This window comes from Neolamprologus brichardi, chromosome 11 (genome assembly GCF_056152115.1).
Source record: "Neolamprologus brichardi isolate AB-2024 chromosome 11, ASM5615211v1, whole genome shotgun sequence".
Taxonomy (NCBI): Eukaryota; Metazoa; Chordata; class Actinopteri; order Cichliformes; family Cichlidae; genus Neolamprologus; species Neolamprologus brichardi.
Window position 1 is genome coordinate 16,662,302 of NC_142114.1, and position 22,214 is coordinate 16,684,515.

Below are 22,214 nucleotides of genomic sequence, written 5' to 3' on the forward strand. Positions count from 1 at the left end.
ATGAGGCAGAATCTAATCATAGCCTAATAAAAACCTGACCCTGGAGAGTGCCTGCCTCTTTAAGACCTAACACACATACACACGCATGCACACATACTCCAACACACACTGTTGTTTATACATGACTCCAGAGGACATTATAATGACTTACATTCATTTCCTAGAGACTTACCTTAACCTTAAGCTTGTGCTGGGTGGTATGAAATATGTATGGTCGTTTTTAAGATTCTGGTGGTTTCGTTTTATGTCACAGTATTGTTATTATTAGTTTTATTTTTGCCTATGAGCTTACATACAGACTTTAATGTCATCATAAAAAAGAAATAAAACCTAAAATAAAACCACACAACCATAAGCAATAAATGTTCTAATCTTAGGCTCTGCTAATGAAAATCACTGGCACATGGCTGTAGAGGCTGCTTTCTGTGATTTACCAGTATAAACAGATTTCGGTCCTCATAAGAGTACTACCTGAACAAAATAAACACAGAAGGACCTTCATGTGTTGGCCTGTTTGTAAAGTTATGTTTGTGTGGATGGATGATTACCAGGCCGTGTGTCTCTCAGATGCTGAACTCTAAAGTAGCAGTAAAGTTGAGAGTTGAGTCCATATCACACACCATCTGCTTTGTAAAGCCAGACAGCTTTAGCACAGCCTTGTGTCCGCATTCACTGAATGAAAAGACCTGAGTTGTAATTTTGTAAAGTTTGCTTCAAAACCTGCACAAGCACAGCTTTTTTGTAGCTATTTAAATCTTGGGTTCACACATTGGCTTATTGTAAACTGCCCACTGTCTCTAAATCCTCATATTTAAAATAGAGAACTGTTTTTTCCTGGCTTTTTCCAAGTAAGCATGATGTGTCAAGGCAATATATTAAAGGTGCATATAGAAAAATATATTTATCCATCCATCCATCTGTTTTCTTCCACTCATCCAATTCAGGTTTGCAGGCATAATACATTTATACTTGAGTAAATTCCCTCCACTTAAAAAAAGACTTTGCTCAGGGGGAAGGCCAAAACCTCTTTAGTGAACAGAAACCTTTACAAAATAAGATAGATGTTCCACGTTAATGCAGATAGAAACTGGAAATACATTTGACTGATTATTGTAAGCTTACAAGAGGATTATCTTTCCCATTTGAATAAAAAAAATGCATTTCAGAGTAGAAAACAATTGTCAGACATCAGAGTATGCGAGGATCACTTAAATGCGGTGACCTTAGCAGATCTCAGCATTTGTTCTTGGACAGGGCTTTCATCAGTGATCACCCCTTTTTTCTTTTTTTTTTAACTTGAATTAATTTACTGTTCCTAACACTCCGTCTTGCATAGATTTTCATGGCATGGCATGCTTTGGCATGAGTTGGCATCTTTTATTTTGTCCATGTCCATGTGAGACTGTCTTTCTCAAAGCTACAGCTTGCAATCCAGACATGGTGTCTCAGCATGTAATATTTATGTGTCTATACTGAGGCGGACGTATAGAACAGGACCATGCCGGGGGGGGTGAATGAATGTGTGAATTTGTGTGAATGAAAGGGGAGGTTAAGCGGAGTGGAGGAGGGCCGTGAAGAGGTTTGGCATGAATAGGGGTGTATAGACGGGGAGGGGGGAAGGGTGAGACAGGGGAGGAGTAGAGGAGTTCGGGTTAGAGAGAAGGAGGAAACAAGACAAAAGTTTCCCATAATGAGCATGGAGGAAGGGGCAGGCGGGTGGTGTGCAGAAGAAAGGGCTTTTTCTGGGTGGTGGAGGAGTGGGAGGGAGTCAGGGCGCACTTCTGTCAATTTAAACAGAGACATCTGTCAGAGGGGGCCACTGGTGTGTGTCTGAATATGTGTGTATGTGATTAGGCGGGCAAGGGGATGACAGGACTTTGGTTGCACCTGGGGTATGACCTCCGCTCTGAGGTCCCCCCTCTAGCCACACTCCAACTTCGTATCTGAATAATGGCCATTTTCCTCTGACCACAGGGCAATACTGGAGCTTTATGTGACCACATTACACAAACGTAAATCACCACACTTAATAATGCTGCGTTCAACAACAGAAGACAATGGGAACAGGACAACAAGCCTCATACGGGAGACAGAGAAAACTGGGCTTCGGGTTTTGCTTTTAGTTCAGCGACCGTGGTTGTGATTTAGTGCTTTAAAAATAAAACTGAATTGAATTACTTAACTAATTTCCTATGACAGCCTGGTCTAAGGCACTTAAAAATTCCGCTATGAGAATATTGATAAAACACTGATTTGTGTGTGATATGTTCATACACATGATTTACACACAGATTTTTGGATACGCGCTGTTAGTAAATGAGGTGTGAAAATGAGGCTGTTGTGCCTTATTTAACAGAAATCTATGCTTTTTTCTGCTGTTTCTGACAATTTGAGGTCAGACAAAAATGTCTTTGTAGATTGAGTAGATTAAATTCCAATTAACAAAAGTAGTTAACAAAAATGATTTTATTACCATGCTGGTGATTTCACTTTGGTTCAAGCTGAAATCTCTTTAGGGAATCCAAAAATGTATATGTGCAAAAAAAACCAACAACCATGAAATACTAGTTGGTTGACTGACTTTTAAAAGTACTGCAGTAGTAACTTGTTGATTATAAGATATTTCTTAGTCACCTGCCTTAGCCAGGCCTGAGATAGAGCTGTGCCTTCATATAAATATAAACAAGCCACATTTTAGTAAACTACTCATTTACATACAGTCCCTGGACCACGTCATATGAAGCTACACACTATTCAGATACCATATAGACACAAAACAAAGAATACAAACAAAAGACAAATGCATACAATACAATCATACTAAATTAAATATGATCACAGTTCTGGTTTGCTATAAGCCTTTGTGGAACATGTAGAATGTTCCTTTGTTATAACTGGTAAGCTATTCCAATATTTACTTCTGTTCACTGATAGCACAGTTTCTCCAAACGTGGTTTTGCCTAGAGGCACCTCGCAGTGCGTTCTTTGTATAATAAATTCATTTATACAAGGTGGGGAGGGCATTTAAATTCTTATATATAAAAAAGGCTCTGTTTTGTTATTTCTCAAAGCTGGAAACCTTTTGTTCTTTCAAAAATGTCCCAGAGATTAGATTTAAAATGACCTTTTATCAAGCTTTTTTATGGCTTTAATGAAAAGTGATCCCGTTGAGGGTCGTTCCACAGACTATTCAGCATGTAAAAAAAATTCACTGAAGAATGAAGAATATAGAGGGAATTTTACATTTAGAAAAATATAGGTTTGGATTAGCTTGAAATGTAACCTTCAGGGTTATACACTGCTTCTGTTAAATTCTATCAACATTATTTAATCAAAATGACTAAAATCCTTTCTCTATTTACCCCGAAGCAGCCAAGCTATTTTAGCAACAACTATGACTGAGTGGAATTATTTATTATATAATTAGATTTTATGGAGGAATACATTTTAAATTTGTTTTTGTAATTTCACTCAAGTTTCCTGTACCAATAAAATGATATTTATTTAGTCAGTTACAGTTAGTTATCTCAGAAAAAGTATATTTGAATAAAATGTGCATTACACTATGCTAGTATGCTAGTATCGCTTTAACACAAAATATTAATAGTAATAGTGTGTGAGCAACAGCAAATTTTAGTTTTGTTTCAAGTTTTTGGGTCAGGATTGGATGGTTTCCCTTTATTACTACTTTGTTACATGTTTCTATTACATCTTTCAAAAAGACTATTTAAAATATTTTGTGCAAAAACACTTAAAATACTGAAATAAATGAAAATTCTTAAAGTCATAAAAACTCAGTCTGTAATGTTTAAAAATGAAAAACTATTATGGGGTTATTAATGGCTCCACACAACTTTCATTTTTCTTTTAAAAAGTTTGAAATGTTGTAAAAGAAGAATATGAATTAAAGAGATTTGTTATACAAGTGATAAAGTGAAAAAAGGCTAAAGCGGTATACCTTTTAAAATTTAAAGTGTGAACTATGAATTGTTTTCCAAGAAATAGAAGTTTTAAAAAAACAATTTCATACATCTATTTTATTCCTGTGACATGCAAAAAAGCTAAATCATCACCAGTCAGTGTGGTGTTTTTAGTTCTGTTAGACTGTTATGTGAACACACAAGTCATTTGCATGTTTTTCTTGCTTTAATTTTCTGGGATCCTGCCTCATGCTGTAACTATCTGAGCATTCAAAAACGTGTCGCTGGCTCCGTGTTGAATGTAATCTCAGTGAATATGAGATTTTTGCAATCATGAATTTCTATGGCTCTGAGCAGCCTTTTTAATTCAGCCGTTCAGTTCTCAAAAGACTTACACTCCCTAAAATAGAAAGAAGGTCCAAGTGCATAGGTCTAGTAGTTATCCGCTATAGTGCTGTTGGATTATGTTGGACTAAATCCAGAGGATCAAATTTCAGTGAGTGCTCCACTGCTGCATGCAGAATGTTCTCATTGGGGTTTGACAAAAACAGCATATAATATTATAGGGATCAACAGGGTAGTTAGTTCTGCTTTATGGATGGTTTGGTGTCATTACTATGGAGCCTGATAAAGAGAAAAAGAGAAGGAGAAAGAAAAGAGAATATGTTGCTAATCCGAGAGGCTGGTGAAGGGTTAACTGCCACACAGAGTATTGAGTGGAGAAGAAGGAGGGCGGACTTCTCAGGTGTGAAGAAGAGAATGAGGGAGAGACAGAGGGAGGAGGGAGGAGAGCAGGGGGATGGGCCGCTCAGGAGCTTGTATTGTAGTTGCAGGCCCCCGTTACCAGGCAACGGAGCTGAGCTGAGATGCCAGGTTGCTAGGTAACCTGAGGGATGCAAAGCCTAACGTGGTGTGATAGAGAGACGAGGTGGGGTGGAGCTGTGCTGCCGAGCTGCTCCACCTCAGCGCTCACTGTATCTGTTTCTCGCGTTTCAGTGTCTTCATCCAGCTGTGAATGAGAGGTGTGAGCCAGGGTGTCGCATTTACCATATCCTAAATGTGACACCCCGGGGTGGCTATGCATGGAACCATAACCGGCCACATGTAGTGAAAGCAAAGCTGATGTCTATGCGTTTTCCTTACATTTTGGACCATCTTTTACTGTTGAATAACAGTAAAATATTTTAAGACTGTTACAGCGAGTAGAATTTTTGTCACAGTCCTGATGATTTTCCTTTGTCGGAAAGTGAAAACTTGGTTAGCATGGAGTATTTTAATATCACTTAAAATTAGGGCTTGATTATGACAAAAATTAGAATCACAATTCATTATCAAGGACTGCAAAACTGAATGTAAATGAAAAAAAGTGGCCCACAAGTCAATCTATGCTTTGTGTTGGTCCCAAGTCTGGAAAAATGAGGAGGGATGTGTCAGGAAGGGCAAAGGGCATCAAATCTTTGCAAAAATCAAATATGCAGATCACCATAATTCCACACTTGATCAGTCCAGACCTCGATGGAAGCAGGTTATGAAGAAGAAAAAGAATAGCAAAGATGATAGATGAATTACAAGGCCTCAGTGAGGGTCCGGAGCAGCGTGTGGGCCTGGCTAAGCCCTCTGATATCTGTGGAAAGAGGAGGGGTGGGGGGAACGTGGCATTTATAGATTTATGACAGCAAGGGAACTGTTCCGGGTGTCGTTCCGCTCCTGAATTTCAGATCAATTATCTCCAAGATTTGTTGGTCTCTATTTAGATCACCATGGCTTAATAAGTTAACTTCACCTTTGAAACATAACGAAAATTGCATTTTGTAGTTCAGACTCCTCAAAACCAAAGGGTTTCCAAACAGCTGAATTGGTTTCACTACTCTTGGTAATCAACGTCGCTCTTCCTTTCATCTTGACTTTAGCTGAGCTAAACCTGCCGCATTCTTTTCCGAGAGCAAGTTTGGTGTTTTAGAGAAATAAGTGCACCGCTGTGAGCAAAAGATGAAAGAACAGCAAAGAAGAAAAGAACAAAACAGTTGCTTTTGTTCTTGGACAATTGGAATTGTTTTACTCAAATTATCCATTATCATTGAATTATTTTTAGCATATTTTTCTATAACTACACATCCTCTTTGTGTTTTTTTGTTAATAGATAGATTCAGGAGAGATACAAAATGTAGTTATTTGGTGCCTTTAACATTAGGCCACTAGATGTTGAAACCATGGATTTTTTTAAAAAATAATGAAGTAGTTAATCATTTGCCAAAATAACTTCAAAATAATTTACGCTCCCTGAATTATTGATGCTTCTCTCTTTAAGTGTTTAAAATTCAAAATTTGCATTCTAGCTTAAAATGCCTGCGTGATCACCATCAATTGTTTACCTCTCGCTCATTAATTTACAATTAATTTGTTTAATCAGACTTACAATATGCCCTCAACTTTGTTGAGTCCAGAATAAAAGTAGAGTCGTATAAATCAGTCATGTGGATTAGTCTAAAATTTTTTCAATATTCACAGTTATAAACAGTGCTGCCTAGCTTAGTTTTTTGCATGCTGATGATGAAGATGGGTTTACTAAAATTCATGGAGAGAGTAAGAAAGTAAGACGTAATGGTAAGAAAGAAGAAAAAGAAAGATAAAAAAAAAACGCCGTGATGGCCACGTCATCAGGCGGGGTATGAAGGGATTATGGAGCTGCGAGTTAGGGGGAATTGAGGATAGGCGAGAGGAAGAGGGAGAGAAATAATGCTAGATCGTGGAGAAGGGGTAAAAATAGTTTTCCTTTCTTGTGCACTCTGGAAAATAGACATCTGAAATTGTGTGGATGGAGTGCTCCAGAGAGAGATTGAAAGGGGGGAAGGGTGGACAAACACACACGCACACGCGCGCGCACGCTCGCGATTGAATGTTGTGATTCTGTGCTCTGTAATCAGTTTTATATTACTGTTTGTGATAACATTTGTTTCTTCTTGCGATTTAATGACAAAAAAGGGTCAAAAGAACAAAATGATAACATTGATTCAGCGCCGTCGTTTAATCCATGTCCCAAATAGTGTTTGTGCGCTCACATTTACATGCACACACTACCCCCTTCCCTCATAACACGGTGCAATGGTTTATTCCACTGATTTTGTGAAGGTGGGGGAGGGGGGGAGAATACGATTTGATTGGATAATCCAAGGATTTAATATCCCCTAATCCTGGCACAATCCTCTCTGCATTACTGCAGGGAGTAAGATTAACAGTATGTGTGTAGTATGTGTTTGCTTCGGTGTGTGCCAAAGGGCGGATGCTCTGAGAAGGGGGAAAACTGTAGTGGATACTGTGTGTCAGTGTATGTGTGTGCGTCTGTGTGTGTTGTCACCTCAGCATGCAAATGGGCTGTGTTTGCATGCCGTACATGATCGTGCATGTGTGTGTTTGTGTGTGTGGATGTGCCTCACACGCACACCATCGTATATCACATATCTCACCCTCATGCGTGGCCTCACATATGAATTCACTTTCCTCAGAGATATAGAAACTCTGCCTCTCAGGGAGGGCTTCTTAGTATGCAGCAGGACGGATCAAACCACGCTCCAGTATGAAGCCAGCTCCTTGTACGTGTTTGCAGATGGTTACTGTTAATTAAGCCCTAATTGGAACGTGAGTAATTAGAGGATAATTCGACTCGAAAGGAGCGTGTGGCTGTTCGTGAGTGCTGGAGTAAAGGAGACAGAAATACAGTGTGAATGACTACCGGGGCTATACTATGTTTGAATTTTTCACTGGGGCTCAAGGGAATTTTAATTACTACAATGTAGATTCAATCCCTCACCCTTACTTATTAAGACTGCCTTTATCTCTCCATTATTCTCATCTTATTGCTCATATATATTTACACTTACTCAGGGCTCATTTTTCTCTCTATCATGCTACAATAAGAGGATGTGTTAGAGGGACGCTGAACAGGGGAAAGAAGAATTTACATTTAAAAAAATGTCTGGTATGAAAATGTAGGTAAAAGGCAGACCTTTTACATGTGATAACTTTGCATACAAAAGCCAAAATCTAATTTTAGCGGTATTTTTATTTTAACCAGGCTTAACGATCAAAGCGGTTTGGAGTATATGATAGCCATGATTCTCCTGTGTCAAAAGAAATCACAGTTAGAAAATGAGCCTCATATTTAAATGTAGGTAAACAGGAAACCTTTTAGATGGTATTTTTTTTGACAAGCCACCTATCGCACGTGGAGATGTGGCTCACAGATGTGATTTTCTGTGAAAACAGATTAAGCATCCAGGGTACCGTTTTTTGGGGTTCTTTTGCTACTCACTGTCAGCGACATTAAGGGGCACTTTTGCGTTTGTTATATATCCTATACCGATGGCGCAAAGGTGGGAAGAAATCAGTCTAGATTGTTTTAGTTTGGGACACTTTGAGTGGGTGTAAAATGGATTTGCATGCTGTCTTTGAATGAGCTTAAATGTGAATTTCAGCCCTGAAAAATTCATGTGGCTACCTCTTTTTTTACTTATCCTGTTTTAAAAAATGCTGGTAAAAATGAGGTGACTTAAAAAAAGCACCACATTTTGACCCACCCCTTTGTACATCTACATGAAAATTGAAGCGTTTTCATGTAGGGCTTCATTAAATATACTGAAGTTATTTTACAAATCAGCCAATTCTGAGGGTTTCATGATATTCTATGTGTTATGCCCTTAAGATAAATGCTCATCTTTCTCTTATTATTTTACAAGGCAGGAAAAATGTGTGATGTTAAAGCCAGCAAACGCTCCTCCAGCACAAATTCTTTGTTTACTCAAAGAGCACAGGAGTTGCCCTTGGCAACCAGCGTTCTTGTTTACCTACCCAGTGTGCCGTCATATGATTGCCATGACAACGATCTCGTTGCTATGCCAATTTTCCAGTGCTATTGTGTCTTTATGCCGGCCGACTGCACCTTTCACCTGCTGCTTTTCCTCATCTCTTCTGATTCTTCCTCTCATCCTTCGCAGTACATCATGTGGGATTCATATTATATGGTTCTATTAAAGTTTACACACACACACGCACGCACACTCGCACAGATGCTTTGATAAGCTTTGATTCAAAGGCCTTAGTTTGAAATCAGGAGGTGTTTCTGTTCAGTCTGTTTCAAGGATGAGCTTGAATAGGCCTAATGAATGAACAAATGGAAGAAGTGATGGATGGCTAGAGGGATAGGGAAAGGGTCAGTGGATGCAGATCCTGCTACAATCAGCCTGCTCTACAACACAATCTGAAATCAATGGACAAGACGGAGCTGATCAATGAGTTTGTATCACAAGATGGATGGCAACTTAGATGGACAGCAAAAGCACCCTGAGCAGGGCTAGGATTATGATGGATGGATGGATGGATGGATGGATGGATGGATGGATTCAAGGTTATGGAAAACGGTCAGGGGGAAGTGTATGTGTATTTTCCATAAGTTTATGATGATGCTGACAGCTCAAGTCGATAGAAGTGTGGGGTTAAAAGTACATATCATTCCTTCCTTTGCAGACCCCTTGTGTGCCCATGTTTGTGTGTGTGTGTGTGTGTGTGTGTGATGGCCTTGTCTTAGATCAATAGCTTTGTGGTGACAGCTAAGAGCTGATTAATCAAATGTATGGATCAGTCTCTCGCTGCTCTGCCCTCTCTTCAATTACCAGCTTCATTACATTGCCTTAACACCCCACTGGGACCTCTCTCCATTCTTTCTCTCCCCTTCCTCGCTTTCTTCCACCGTACTTCTCCTCCTCCTCACTGTCTCTTCCCATCTTTTTTTTCTTCCTCTGTTTTTATCACCGTCTTTCAATAACTATAGATGTAAACTACATATTATTGAGCTTAAAATCATATTTTGACTGGCCGTGAGGTATTAATATATACATGGATTCTTTCTGAGACCTATATATAATAATATAATACTATTATTATAATTTTCTCATTACTATTATTATTATTAATGTGTTAAAGAACAAACATAGCAAATCTCTGCATATGAATGAAGATTATATTCCTCCACTTTTTAGAGTAATGTACCCACAGATAAGAGCTTTTTGGTGAGATCCATTCCTGTCCTTTTTTAAGCAATACCTTGTGTTTTTTGCTGTATGTTCTTTATTTGTTCTATTTTGATTTATTTTTTGCTTACAATCAAAAAAGTATATAATTAATAATAAATAGTTTTAGAATTCATTTTGAATGTATTTTGCAAAATGTGAAACTGTACTTCATGAGCGTGTTTTCTTGCTGTATATTTTGATGTCACTTCACTGGCTCATATCTCCTTTAGCCTCGTCTCCTACCTCCATCCCTCCTTTTGATCCAGCCTTCTTTTTTCTCTTCTTGTTTCCTTCTTTTCATCACCTTCATTCTGCAGCTCTGATCCTCCTTCTCTCTGTCCTCCTTTTCTCTTCCTGTGTTTTTATTCCCATCTTTCAATAACTCCTCATAGACATAAAGTACCTATTTTAAAGGAAATATCACATTTTGACTGGCAGTGAAACATAAGTACATGATTTCTTTAACATTATTTATTTCAAACTTTTTGAAGTTATTTTGAAACTAGAATTGTCTTCTATGTCTTTGCGGCTTTGCCCTCCTCCCTTCCTTCCACCCCCTGCTTCTCTTCTTGCTTTCCTCTTTTCACCGCCATCATTCTGCAGCCCTCCTCCTCCTCTTCCTCCTCCCCCAGCCCATTCCCCTGGCATTAACACTGTGCCTCATTGCCTCAGTGCTATGACTAAGCACTGTGTGTGTTTAGTATGTTTTTGTGCCTATGTGTGCTTCTACGTGTGTGTGTGCGTCAGACCTGTGTTTCTTTCTCCAAATAGCGAACGAATAGGGGGAGACATGGAGAACGTGTGTTTGCACGCGTGCATTAGCATTCATGGCAGTGGATTGGTGTAGTCGTGACATTTTTTAAAGATAGAGCAAGTCACGACTGAATCACGCCCAGCTCCTCCCTCCCGCCCTCCCTCCATCCCCTATTTCTCTTTCTATTCTTTTTGAATCATCCTCTCAGGGGCAGCTCTGCTTTCATCCTCCCACACTCGGTCTCTCTGTCTCGCTCTTCATGTACTACTTCTTTTTCCAGCCTTTCCATTCATTCCCCAGGTTCCTCTTGGCCTTCCACCTGCCCTTTCAGTCGGTCGAAGTTAGGCAGGGTCCCCCAGGTCTCTCTCTTTCTGTCTCTCGTTCAACATCCTTTTATTTTTAGCTGACTGCGCCTGGTCCTGTTACACACTTGTCATTTCACCCCACTACAAAATCTCTCTCTCTCCCTTGCCTCCCCCGCCTCGTCGCCGTATCTCAACCTCCTCTTGTCCCTCATCTAATCCGTAGTTCTTCAGTAATCCTGATCAGCTGGCCTGCATTCTTAATCTCGTCACTTCTCAATCCTCCTCAGTACTCCTGCATGCATGTGTGAGACAGAGAGACTGAAAGAGAGAGAGAGAGTGAGAAATCATAGGTAGTAAGACTGTGTGCGTTTGACAGGGATCAACCAGCCTCGGACAGAGTTCAGACACACCTGTTACCTGCTAACATTCATTTATCTGCTGCTAAAAAAAAATTCCACTTGGACACACACAGGAGCCACATAAAAATATCAGCTACAGTCTATTCATCTGTACTTTTACAACAATATTAGTATTTGTGTCTGATTTGTCATTACACTTGATGCTTGTCTGGATTTCAAAACATGCCACAAAAACTGATGTTTTCCCTGACTCAATATCATACCTGCTCATTTACAAAATACCAATTAATGTTTGAGTAAAATATGTTACCTAAAATGTAATGAGAATATTTACTGAAAGCGAAGTCAGTCTGTCCAGGAGAGGCTTGTTTATGTTGACCATCCGTATTCCTGCTTGTTTGTCCCTCAGATGAATCGGCCAATCCAGGTGAAACCAGCTGACAGCGAGGGCAGAGGCGGTGAGAAATACGCTTAAACAATCAAACACGTACTCCTGCATACACACACTCGTGTCTTTCTGTCTATGTGACATAATGACATAATGCATTCCCCTTACTGTAAACGTAACCATCAAAGATTTAGACGAAAAAAAATCCAAATCTAAATCACCCTAACCAGAACTGTAAAATCAGTCCTGTAATAAACCTTTGACGTTGTGAAGACATGCCAAAAGGTCCTCACAGTGTACAGATGTCCTTGTTTGCCAGATAGAAGGGTAGGTGTCAAGTTGGATCAGATAGAGATGGAAAGTAGTCAGCGGGGTGCCTGGCAAGTTGCTTTTTATAAATACGCACACATACATACACTTTCAGATCACACTCTTTTCATGCCACTTTCCTGGTTTATGGTCTCTGTGGTCAATACTGCAACCTGGTGGGCATAAATGGAAGCTGCCATAAAAAGATTGTTTTTTTTCTTTTACTGAAGACAGCCTTTACTCTATACCAGCCATGTCTCCAGCATTAGGAATATAACATTGAATTCATAACATTTTCTTCCCTTTCCTCCACACATCCTTGGCCTCTCAGAGGACAGAAAGTTATTTGTGGGCATGCTGGGAAAGCAGCAAAGCGATGAGGACGTCAGAAGGCTGTTTGAGCCCTTTGGCAGCATAGATGAGTGTACTGTCTTGAGAGGTCCTGATGGCACCAGCAAAGGTAAAATGCACTCAAATATAATACCACAAAGTGCTACATTTCATGCAGTGCCATTTTTATTTTTAATTCAATGACCGTTTGTTACAGGGTGCGCGTTTGTGAAATTCCAAGGACATGCCGAAGCCCAAGCTGCCATCAACAGCTTGCACGGGAGCCGCACAATGCCTGTAAGCAGCATGCACATGATCGCAAATGATAAAATCCATACGCATAAAACAAACAGACACAACCAAATATGTGTATGTACTTCTAAAGGCTTATACAGTGAACCGCAGGGGAGAGTTTGCATTTTTTGTAGGTAATAATGTAATGTAAATGTATTTGCTTTGGCCCTGCACTGCTCATTGTGCCGAGATAAGCGTGAGTCCCACGAGACTCATAAAGGATTAACTGGATAGAGGAAAAGAATGAATCAACACGAAGCCTGGGCCCATTAACACCGAAAATTACTTGCAATTGAAACTTAATTCTGTCTTCACCTCTGTCCTCGCAGGGGGCGTCGTCCAGTCTGGTGGTGAAGTTCGCAGACACAGAGAAGGAGCGGGGGCTGAGGAGGATGCAGCAGGTGGCCTCCCAACTCGGCATCTTCAGCCCCATGACCCTCAATTTCCCCGCCTACAATGCCTACACGCAGGCGGTCAACGCACAGGCAAGCACAGACACACACAAACATTCGCTGTGCTGCACATGCATGCACCAAGTTTGTAAGGGGAGTGCTGTGCTTATGAAAGGATGTAATAAGTTTGAAGAGGCTATCAGTGGTCTAATTCAGGCTAATGTTATTACCCAGACAACAGAACATACGTCATCCGGCATTAGCTTTCCCGCAACACACAACCATTAACCCACTGACTCGGGACATAATGGCCTTGTAATTAGATCTCTATTCATCTGTTCCTCCATCACTCCCTCTCCGTGCCCCTTCCTCTCATTTTTCTTTCCCCTTTTTCTCCCTCTCTCTCTCTTTTTCCCATACCCATTTAACTGTGTCTTTGTTCTCTCTCACCCTCACTTTTTCTCCCCTCTTTCTCCCTCCTCTCTTCTACCTCTCCATCTCCTTCCTGTCTCTGCTTCCTTCCTTGTCCACAGCTTGTCCAACAGCAGGCCCTGGTTGCCCAGTCAGCGTACTTGTCTCCTGTGGCAACAGTTGCCGCCGTACAGATGCAGCAGATGGCAGCACTCAATGCCAATGGAATCATTGCCACACCCATTACACCCATCACACCATCCTCGGGTAGGCTTACATGCCATGCGTACTTAAATATATTCTTGGATTATTGGATGTATCTTCTAGCTGTACTTGTCAGTTTGTTGTAACATCAAACATGATGCATTAGAATAATAGTCACAACCCTTTTTCCTTTTGATGTTTCATGTTATCAAAAGAAAAGTCTATATTGCTGCTTCTGGGAGTTTAAAGCATTCACTTTATATTTTTACAGTGTAAGTATAGCAAGATGAATCTCTGAATGAAGGTTTGGTTATAGAAGCAGGTGTATTCACATAGGAAATCTAGTTAATGTCCTTCTAGATGCAAGATAGGCCTCTTGGTAGCTATTATAAAAGGCCTCAAGGCACTTCTTTTGAAGTGCTATTTTTAATTCATTTTAATTTCGCTGGTCACTGGGACATAAAAACTGCACGCATAGTGTTACCATGGAAGTTTTATCTTTTTTAAAGAACAAAGACTTATTCTAGTTCCCTGACTTTGCCCCCAAATGGGGTTTTAAAATCCTGAAAGGTGTACTTCTACTACCATCTTTCTACCACCAGATTTCTCCCATAAATCTAAATGTTTTATTCTTTAAGAGCTGTGTCTCTCATCTCTCTGGTATAGTGAAATATTTGCAATGACAGAGACTCTGTTTTGCTGTGATATCTGTCTGTAGGTACAAACACCCCCCCAACTATTGCAGCAACACCTGTGCCAGCGCTTCCTCCACCGATAGGAGTGAATGGTTACAGCAGCGTGCCAGCTCCCTCCAATGGGCAACAAACAGAAACACTATACACCAATGGCGTTCACCCATATCAAGGTATTTTGATCAAATCAAAGTATGGAGTATAGAGATATGTTTACTTCTGTGATGTTGTGATGAGGACCGGACCCAAATTGCAGGACGAGAAGAAGACAAAGTGAATAAGACTAAACACAATAACAGAGACATAGAAAATAAAAATACAAACAGAAACCAAGAACTCAATAAACACTACATAAACCCCAGGTCCATTACAGATATAGAAATAAAATAAATCACAAGAATTTATTAATATATTGCCTTTTTTTAAATTCTCCTTTTTAAAAAATTTCATATCCCCAGCTCAGAGTCCAGCAGCAGCCTTGGACCCACTACAGCAGGCCTACGCAGGCATGCAGCACTACACAGGTTGGTGTATGCGCAGATCACAGATCTGATCACTTATAATCATCTGAATTCTTTGTAGATATTAATTTCTGTGTGCTTTGCTTACATTAAGATAGACGAGGCAAATAAAATCAGTAGTAAATACATCTGCTCAAAAGCCACTGAAGACGATATGAAAGATGTTCACCAAATGCATGTCCTTGTAAATCAAAGTTGCACATATGGATCAATTACACGTGGCTCTGAAAAATCACGTTAGCTTCAGTGAAGTCATACACATATCTAATCCATATTCAGCCGTATTATTATTAATGCATATATGTGTTTCCCAGCCGACGTCTCAGGGAGGTTAAATCAAGATGAGCAGACTTGTGACTTTGTTATGAATGTGTCTGCTCTCGGACTGTCAAGGATAAAAGGACAGTTTGATTGACTGAATTCATTTTGTTTTGATTTATACGATTTAATTAAGACACAAAAGGCTGGCGATAATGTAACACAGGACATATCATGTGTACATGATTCAATATCAAGGGGAGATGTAATGCGTGTACAGGCTCAGATCAACAGTGTCATTGTCTGGTGAACTTATTCCACTCGTATGTTACAGTTAATAGTTTTCACCTTCAGCAGAAGACGTTTCAGCTCGAACAGAGTGACTCTATTGGACGCTCCTATGTTGCCACTCGTTGTTGTGGTCCAATCATATTTTGTTGCTCCCTGTCTCTCCCAATAGCGGCGTACCCTGCTGCGTACGGATTGGTCGGGCAGCCGTTCCCCCAGCAGCCAACACTTGTTGCCCAGCAACACCAGCAGCCCCAGCAACAGCAGCAGAGAGAAGGTGATGTGGTTTCCTTTCTGGCCGGGGCCACGCCCCTCTCTCCAGTGATCTTATTTAAAGTTTTTTTTATTGCAAAGTTTTTACAGCCTGAGATCATTTATCAAACTCTGTCTACTGTGTGGGTGCGTGCGTGTGTGTGTGGGTGTGTGTTAGGTCCAGAGGGGTGTAACATCTTCATCTACCACCTGCCTCAGGAGTTCAGTGACTCTGAGATGCTGCAGATGTTCCTGCCTTTTGGCAATGTCATCTCAGCCAAGGTGTTTGTGGACCGTGCCACCAACCAGAGCAAATGCTTCGGTGAGAAATGCAGACGGGGGAGAAAGGGGGAGGGAATGGGGGAGGACCGGTTTATCAGAGCGAAGAAAGGACAAGTGGAAAAAGTCATTGGCTGATGAAATACTGTGTTGATTAACGCGTGTAAACCCGCCTGACAAAATGACTAAAGTTAGCATTTTGTCTGTCTTTCAGGATTTGTGAGTTTTGACAACCCAGCCAGCGCTCAGGCCGCCATCCAGGCCATGAATGGCTTCCAGATTGGCATGAAGAGACTGAAAGTGCAGCTCAAAAGGCCGAAAGATGCCAACCGCCCATACTAAGTGACTACTGAGAGGATGAAGAACAAGTGAAGAGAGGTGAGGAGGTGGAGAGCAGGTGAAGAGTGGCACAATATGAGACAAGTGAGCCTTAGTATAGAGACAGAGTGCAATCAAGTCCCGCCCAAAGCAAACAAAGGCTAAAACAGTGAACCTCGTTAGTGTGGCGCAGGCATATTGTTACTGATATCCAGTTTTATTGGATGCTCCTCAGATGTTTACAAGACTGTGAATCATATTCAGAAAATGCTGCATTTATATATACAATTACTTTTACACAATATAATGTTTAAAAAACTAAAATTAATACTGAAAAAAAATTTTAACTGTATTTTTAACTGAAAAAAATAAGCCCAGTTTGACAGCTTAATTAAACTAAATTAAAAAGAAAATTAAAATTAAAAGACACATTTAATATTTAAAACCAAGGATAATATTAAAAAAAAATTAAAAACTATAATAAATATGAGGAGTTTTTTCTCCCTCCAGTGGGCGTGGTTTTCAGAGTAAGACGCATTGCACTCTGTCTCTGTGTTGGGGGAGCAAGCGGATAAATTTGGGTTAGTGAGGAAAAAAAAGTGGACAAGGTAACTTAGACTTGACAGTGCACAGCTAACTGACGGGGAAAGCTTTAACCTGACATTTCAGTGAAATATGCTTTGGGTAACTTACAGAAAAACAGCTTAATCAACTCAAGAAGAGTAAATATACTAAAATATTGTTTCCCTTTTTTATTTTCTTTGACAATCTTATTTATTTTCTTTCCTGCTGTTTTGATCTTTTCCTGAAACACCCAAGATCCTTCCGTCCAATCATAATTCACGAGGACCCCATCGCTATGGCAATGGTTGCCTAGTGACCGATAAAGCCCCGACCCCCCCTTCCTCTCACATTGTTGTAAGTTGATTGGTTGGCCTGTGTTTGGGTTGCTGTGGCGATTGATTGCCTGTGTTGGTTGCCCTTGGCAATTTTTGTTCTGTCACCTCGAGCAACCAGCCATGCGTTGACCTGCATGTCCTGTTGCTGTAGTGACCACAGACTGTGTTTGGTGCATTGTGACTTTATTTTGTATTGACCTGTGCACATACTGATCAATAACTATCAATAGCCCGGACTGTACTCAGAATCAACTGATTCGATTGGATACTTGATACTTTGAATCATTTTATAGTAATTTGATCAATTCTGTAGCAACGCTCGTTACTCTTTTCAGCCTCGTTTTTGATCAGTTTCTGTAGTGTTCTGTTTGGTGTGTTTATTATTTGAACAAATGGTTTGGGTAAAGTAGTGAGCGTGGGCATCTGTGTGTACGTATGTGTCTGTGTTACACTGTTAGCGTGTAATACAGGAGAGCGTAATCCTCGTTGTATTGGTGTCTGTACAGAAAGGTGTGCAGAGGCTTCCACGGTGGACTGCTGGAGAAAGCTAGAGCAGCAATACAGTTTACTGCAAATTACATTTACTTGTTTTATTATATTATGCAACATACAGTGGCAGTGCATGTTGGAACAGAAGCCATGATGTGGTTGAACAGAACTCTAAATATGGCCACAGACTGGTCCAAAGTATGGGCTACACAGGCCAGAAGAGAGACAGACAAGGTTACCTTCATTTTACTGACAAAGGCACACTGTACTTTGGAGCGAGCATGCATTTTGTTGAGCTGTGCTCTGATAGGCTGAGTTTTTAATCCTGGATTGTGATTTATTACAGTGTTTGATGTGCCACTTTAGTTTTTTGCTCCTTCGTTTTTCCTCTCCTGAGCCATTTTCACACATGAACTCCAGACAGAGTCGGGAGAAACAGGTCACCACATTTCCGAACATGCCCTTCATTACATAGGCCACTTAGGACTCGCTGGAACTAGTAGTAGTGATGGTGAATTCACTGGACAATTACATTCTCTAGTTATACCTACTGGATATGTTTATTTTATATAATTAAGATGAGCACTTAGGTGCATTATGTAAGTCTTCCAGATTTTGCAATACAGGCTAACTTTCATCTGGAGTCCCTGGCAGGTTGAGGGCATTCATAGGTAGGGAAAAAAAGCAAAGATCCAAGGGCACCTAAGCACAGGTAAGAGTCATAATCATATGAACGATAAAACAAAGACATAAACAAAGAAAGACAACATATTAAACACTTATAAAAACTCTCATACAGACACAAAGCGCATTAACACAATTACAAAAGCAGCGACCTGCAACACACTAAATCCGCTTACGTCATGTTTGATTGACATGGACTTTGTACCGGAGAGCAGGCAATTTAAATACTGTTTCAATTTTTCACATTGCACCTATTTCGTGTCATTTCTAGAAAAGTTCAGCGCTGCGGTGCATGTGTGAAAACAGCTTTTTATATATATCCCTATCACTTCTTTTGTGCTCTTTTCTCCCTCTTCCCCTCACCACCTCCTTGCTCCTCATCTTCTTCTTTTCCCCTCCTCTCTGTCAGGTTTTTTTCTTTCTGCTTCTCTCCCCTCCAGTCTCTTCTTTCTGTCCCTCTAGCTCGTGTTTTGAGGTAAAGGGTATGTGGTTACCATGGTGGTATATAAAAAAAAAACTGTGAAAAAAAGTGCCTCTTGCTTATTGGAGAACAGCCTTCAACTATAGGAATTCTGGGAGAAAAATAACAAGAGAGACTGTGACGTAAATGTAATCCTCCACAAACCCGTAACCTTTACCAGAGAGCAGAAAATGTGTAGCTGCTGTCAGGTCGGTGTTTGGAGGCACTTTCAAATGGCAGCACACATTATAAATAAAGGATTCAGCTTCTATTTCTAGACAAGCTTTTACATAACAAATCCTTGTGGGTAATAAGAAGGCCATGTAATACCTCAGTATAATACAAAAAGTTGTGGCCACTTCTTTATCCTGATTAAAATGATCACCCAGAATTTCTATACTGCAAATGCCAGAGAGTGATGCATGTTGGTAGTAGTGTTTGCTTGCTATGAATCGAGGCACATGTTCATAAGGACACAGAGACATAAGTGCATACTTCTAGATTCTGTAGACTTACTAACACACACACACACACACATTTACATCCAAACACACACCTACAGTCCCACAGTAACACATTTGAGTGATTTTCACTGTATTGAGTTGCATGATCCAGGCACTGTGTGTGTATGTGTTTAAAGCACCATGAGTTACCGCTGCTGAAAGACAGAATGATGCTTTCTTGTTTGACGCACTCACCTGAGACTGAAGCTAAGCGAAGCTAGGAGCATCCTGAGGTGCAGTTTGCTGCAGGAAGTGTGGCAGTCAGGCCTACACAGGAGTCTTGTTTGACAAGCTGTGAAGATCAGAGAAACGCAGAGCCTCAGAGTATTTATAACTCTAACAGATCCTCCCTCCTTCTCTGTCCCTCTCTCCTTTTATCACTCCCTCTACCCTCCAACTCTCCTGCCTTCACAGGTGACCTTTCAGAGTCCAGCCGAGGAGGAATCCCAGGGTTCATTGTGCTTTCAGACTGTCTGCTGCCTGTGAGCGTACGCGGACTGCAGCCACACTCACGCAAACACACAAACATACATCAACACCGAACCTCATAGGGTTCGTGGCTGATATGTACATAAAATGCACAAACACACACACACACTTGCTGACACTTACACAAATACACACGCGAGTCAGTAATCTCACCCATACGGCCGAGACCTTGGTTTGACCGTAGTCTGTGTGGAACAGGGTGTTTAGTACAGCTAAGACAACTCAGACCAAGTGAGAAGGGTGAAATCAACCTGCTGATATATCACTCCAATAGACTTTAACTTGTCTATACCATGTCTAATACATGACAAATATAGAGGGACCGATGTTTCATAATAAAAACCCAAGAAAATACAAAAAAGACGACTAAATGAGTAGGTTAGAGAGACTTTGGAGAAGATCCTAATGACCTGTAAATAGTTTAGTTTACAAAGAGCAGCATTTAAAAAACAAGAAAAATGCAAAAAGAATACTACTTTAGATAAACACTGAGCAGGACACAGCAACATTATTATTATTATTATTATTATTATCATTATTATTATTATTACCACTAGTAACATCATCATCTTCATGAAAGGAAAATACATTCCAAATTGTAAAATGGGAAATCACTAACCTATTTTAAATTTCTACTTAGACTTTAGGTGAAACACGGGGGAGGGAGGGATTGCACTTTTATTCGGGAGGTTTTAATATTTGAGCTATTTTTTATTTATTTACTAATTTATCAATTATTTTGTTTATTGGGAGAAAAGGGGGTTTGAGTGGGTTGCAATATTTTGATTTAGGATTTTCTAGAGGAAAAAAAACAACTTTTGAGGGTCTGTCTCTCTCACTTCTTGCAATCGAGTAATTATAATGTATGTATTAATTATTACAGCAATTATATTTATTTCTAATTTATTGAATCCTGTTTTTGATCCACTCTCTTTTTAAGTTTAAATAAAAAGTATCATACTAAAATGCCTGATGTGTAATCCATGTGAGTGTTTGCATGCATGTGGGAGGGGAAGAAAGGGAGCAGGACTGGTCCAATGAAAATCTGCATTTGGAAGGTTCAGCAAGGAAGAGAGCGCACATCCAACTTTTCACCAGGAGGGGGCATCGCTACAGTAATCAGAGAAGAAGGAGAGAATTGAAATACCAATTAAGCTACACAGCTTGTGATCTCATTTCATTCTTTATGGGAGCAGGCTACTTTTCTATTAGTAGATGCATTTGTCTTTCTCAGGAATAAGTATACAAGAGTATTATTTCTAATGATTATTTTACCAATAGAGAAAACTATTTAATAATAATGTGATGTGTGCGGACCACATTTTTAAGAAAAAATGATTAATCTGACTAAATATGAGTCCACAGGTGTGGGATTTGTTAGACCACTGAGAGGATACATTAAGTAGAGGAAATTTTGAGCATCAGACTTTTAATTTCCTGTGCTTGGATTTTAACTCCTATCCTTCAGTCTATGGTGGACATATCTGGATTTAGATGAGGGGATATACACACACAACACACACAGCCTTCTACATAATCCCTATGCTTCTCTAATGTTTCCCACTGAGATCTACAGCTACAAAAGTGTTTCTCTGGCCAAAACAAGTAAATAATTTAATAGGAAGAGATCATTCTGATATTTATTACAATATTGATTGAGGTTAGCAGGAAAAAAGACCTCATCAATTTTATTATACTACATTTATTTTTTATGGTGCATGAGGCCATTCAAAGATAAGATGTCAAATTGGGAATGTTCCAGGATGTGATATTTTCATTACCGCATGGGCTTTCTTAATATTTTATGTTATTTAAGTATAAAATATTCTATTTATTGAAGGTCTTTTATTATAGATTGTGTTTGATTAAAATTTTAGCTGTTGCAAAAAAATAGGTAAATAAAGTATATATCTCATGTTGTTTAACCTTATCTTTGTGACCTATTCAAATACTTGTATGATTCAAAGTTAAGTTAGGACCAAGACATACCCCCACCCCCAGCCCTCACTTTGTGGGCCAAATATAGTATTTAATATAATTAAACTTAGGTAAACTCAAGCACAGCCTTATTGATCTGATCTGAACTGTGACTGCCTGGAACAAACTGTTTGACAGGCTGGCTGTGAGTCAGATATGAAGATCCTTTGACCCATCAGCTGCTTCTCTTATAGTTCACGTGTCACTAGGAAAATAGTTATGTCTGTAGAAAATATACAAAATAAAATATCCTATTGTAATGATCCTGTTATTATTATTATTATTATTATTATTATTATTATTATTACTATTATGTATTTAAAAATATTTAATTAAACGCCCAGTAAAATGTAACAGAAAGGTCACGAGTGAGT

The 22,214-nt window shown here is 39.7% G+C and overlaps 1 protein-coding gene across 2 annotated transcripts in view; it reads left to right on the forward strand.

The window, feature by feature from the left end:
• Positions 1–20,828, forward strand: part of celf3b (cugbp, Elav-like family member 3b) — a 31,612-nt gene extending 10,784 nt beyond the window's left edge. Inside the window, exons 4-15 of one of the 2 annotated variants that reach the window (XR_437459.3) lie at positions 11,813–11,861; positions 12,432–12,560; positions 12,648–12,727; positions 13,054–13,209; positions 13,650–13,794; positions 14,450–14,596; positions 14,882–14,947; positions 15,663–15,767; positions 15,921–16,064; positions 16,236–16,399; positions 17,159–17,257; positions 19,789–20,828. Coding sequence is in view for 1 of the 2 variants with exons in the window: in XM_006804843.3 (XP_006804906.1) it covers positions 11,813–11,861; positions 12,432–12,560; positions 12,648–12,727; positions 13,054–13,209; positions 13,650–13,794; positions 14,450–14,596; positions 14,882–14,947; positions 15,663–15,767; positions 15,921–16,064; positions 16,236–16,363 (1,149 nt within the window). In the remaining variant the exon portion in view is untranslated. The remainder of the gene's footprint in view (positions 1–11,812; positions 11,862–12,431; positions 12,561–12,647; positions 12,728–13,053; positions 13,210–13,649; positions 13,795–14,449; positions 14,597–14,881; positions 14,948–15,662; positions 15,768–15,920; positions 16,065–16,235; positions 16,400–17,158; positions 17,258–19,788) is intronic. The other variant, XM_006804843.3, reaches the window with a different exon arrangement.
• The last annotated feature ends 1,386 nt before the right edge of the window (positions 20,829–22,214 follow it).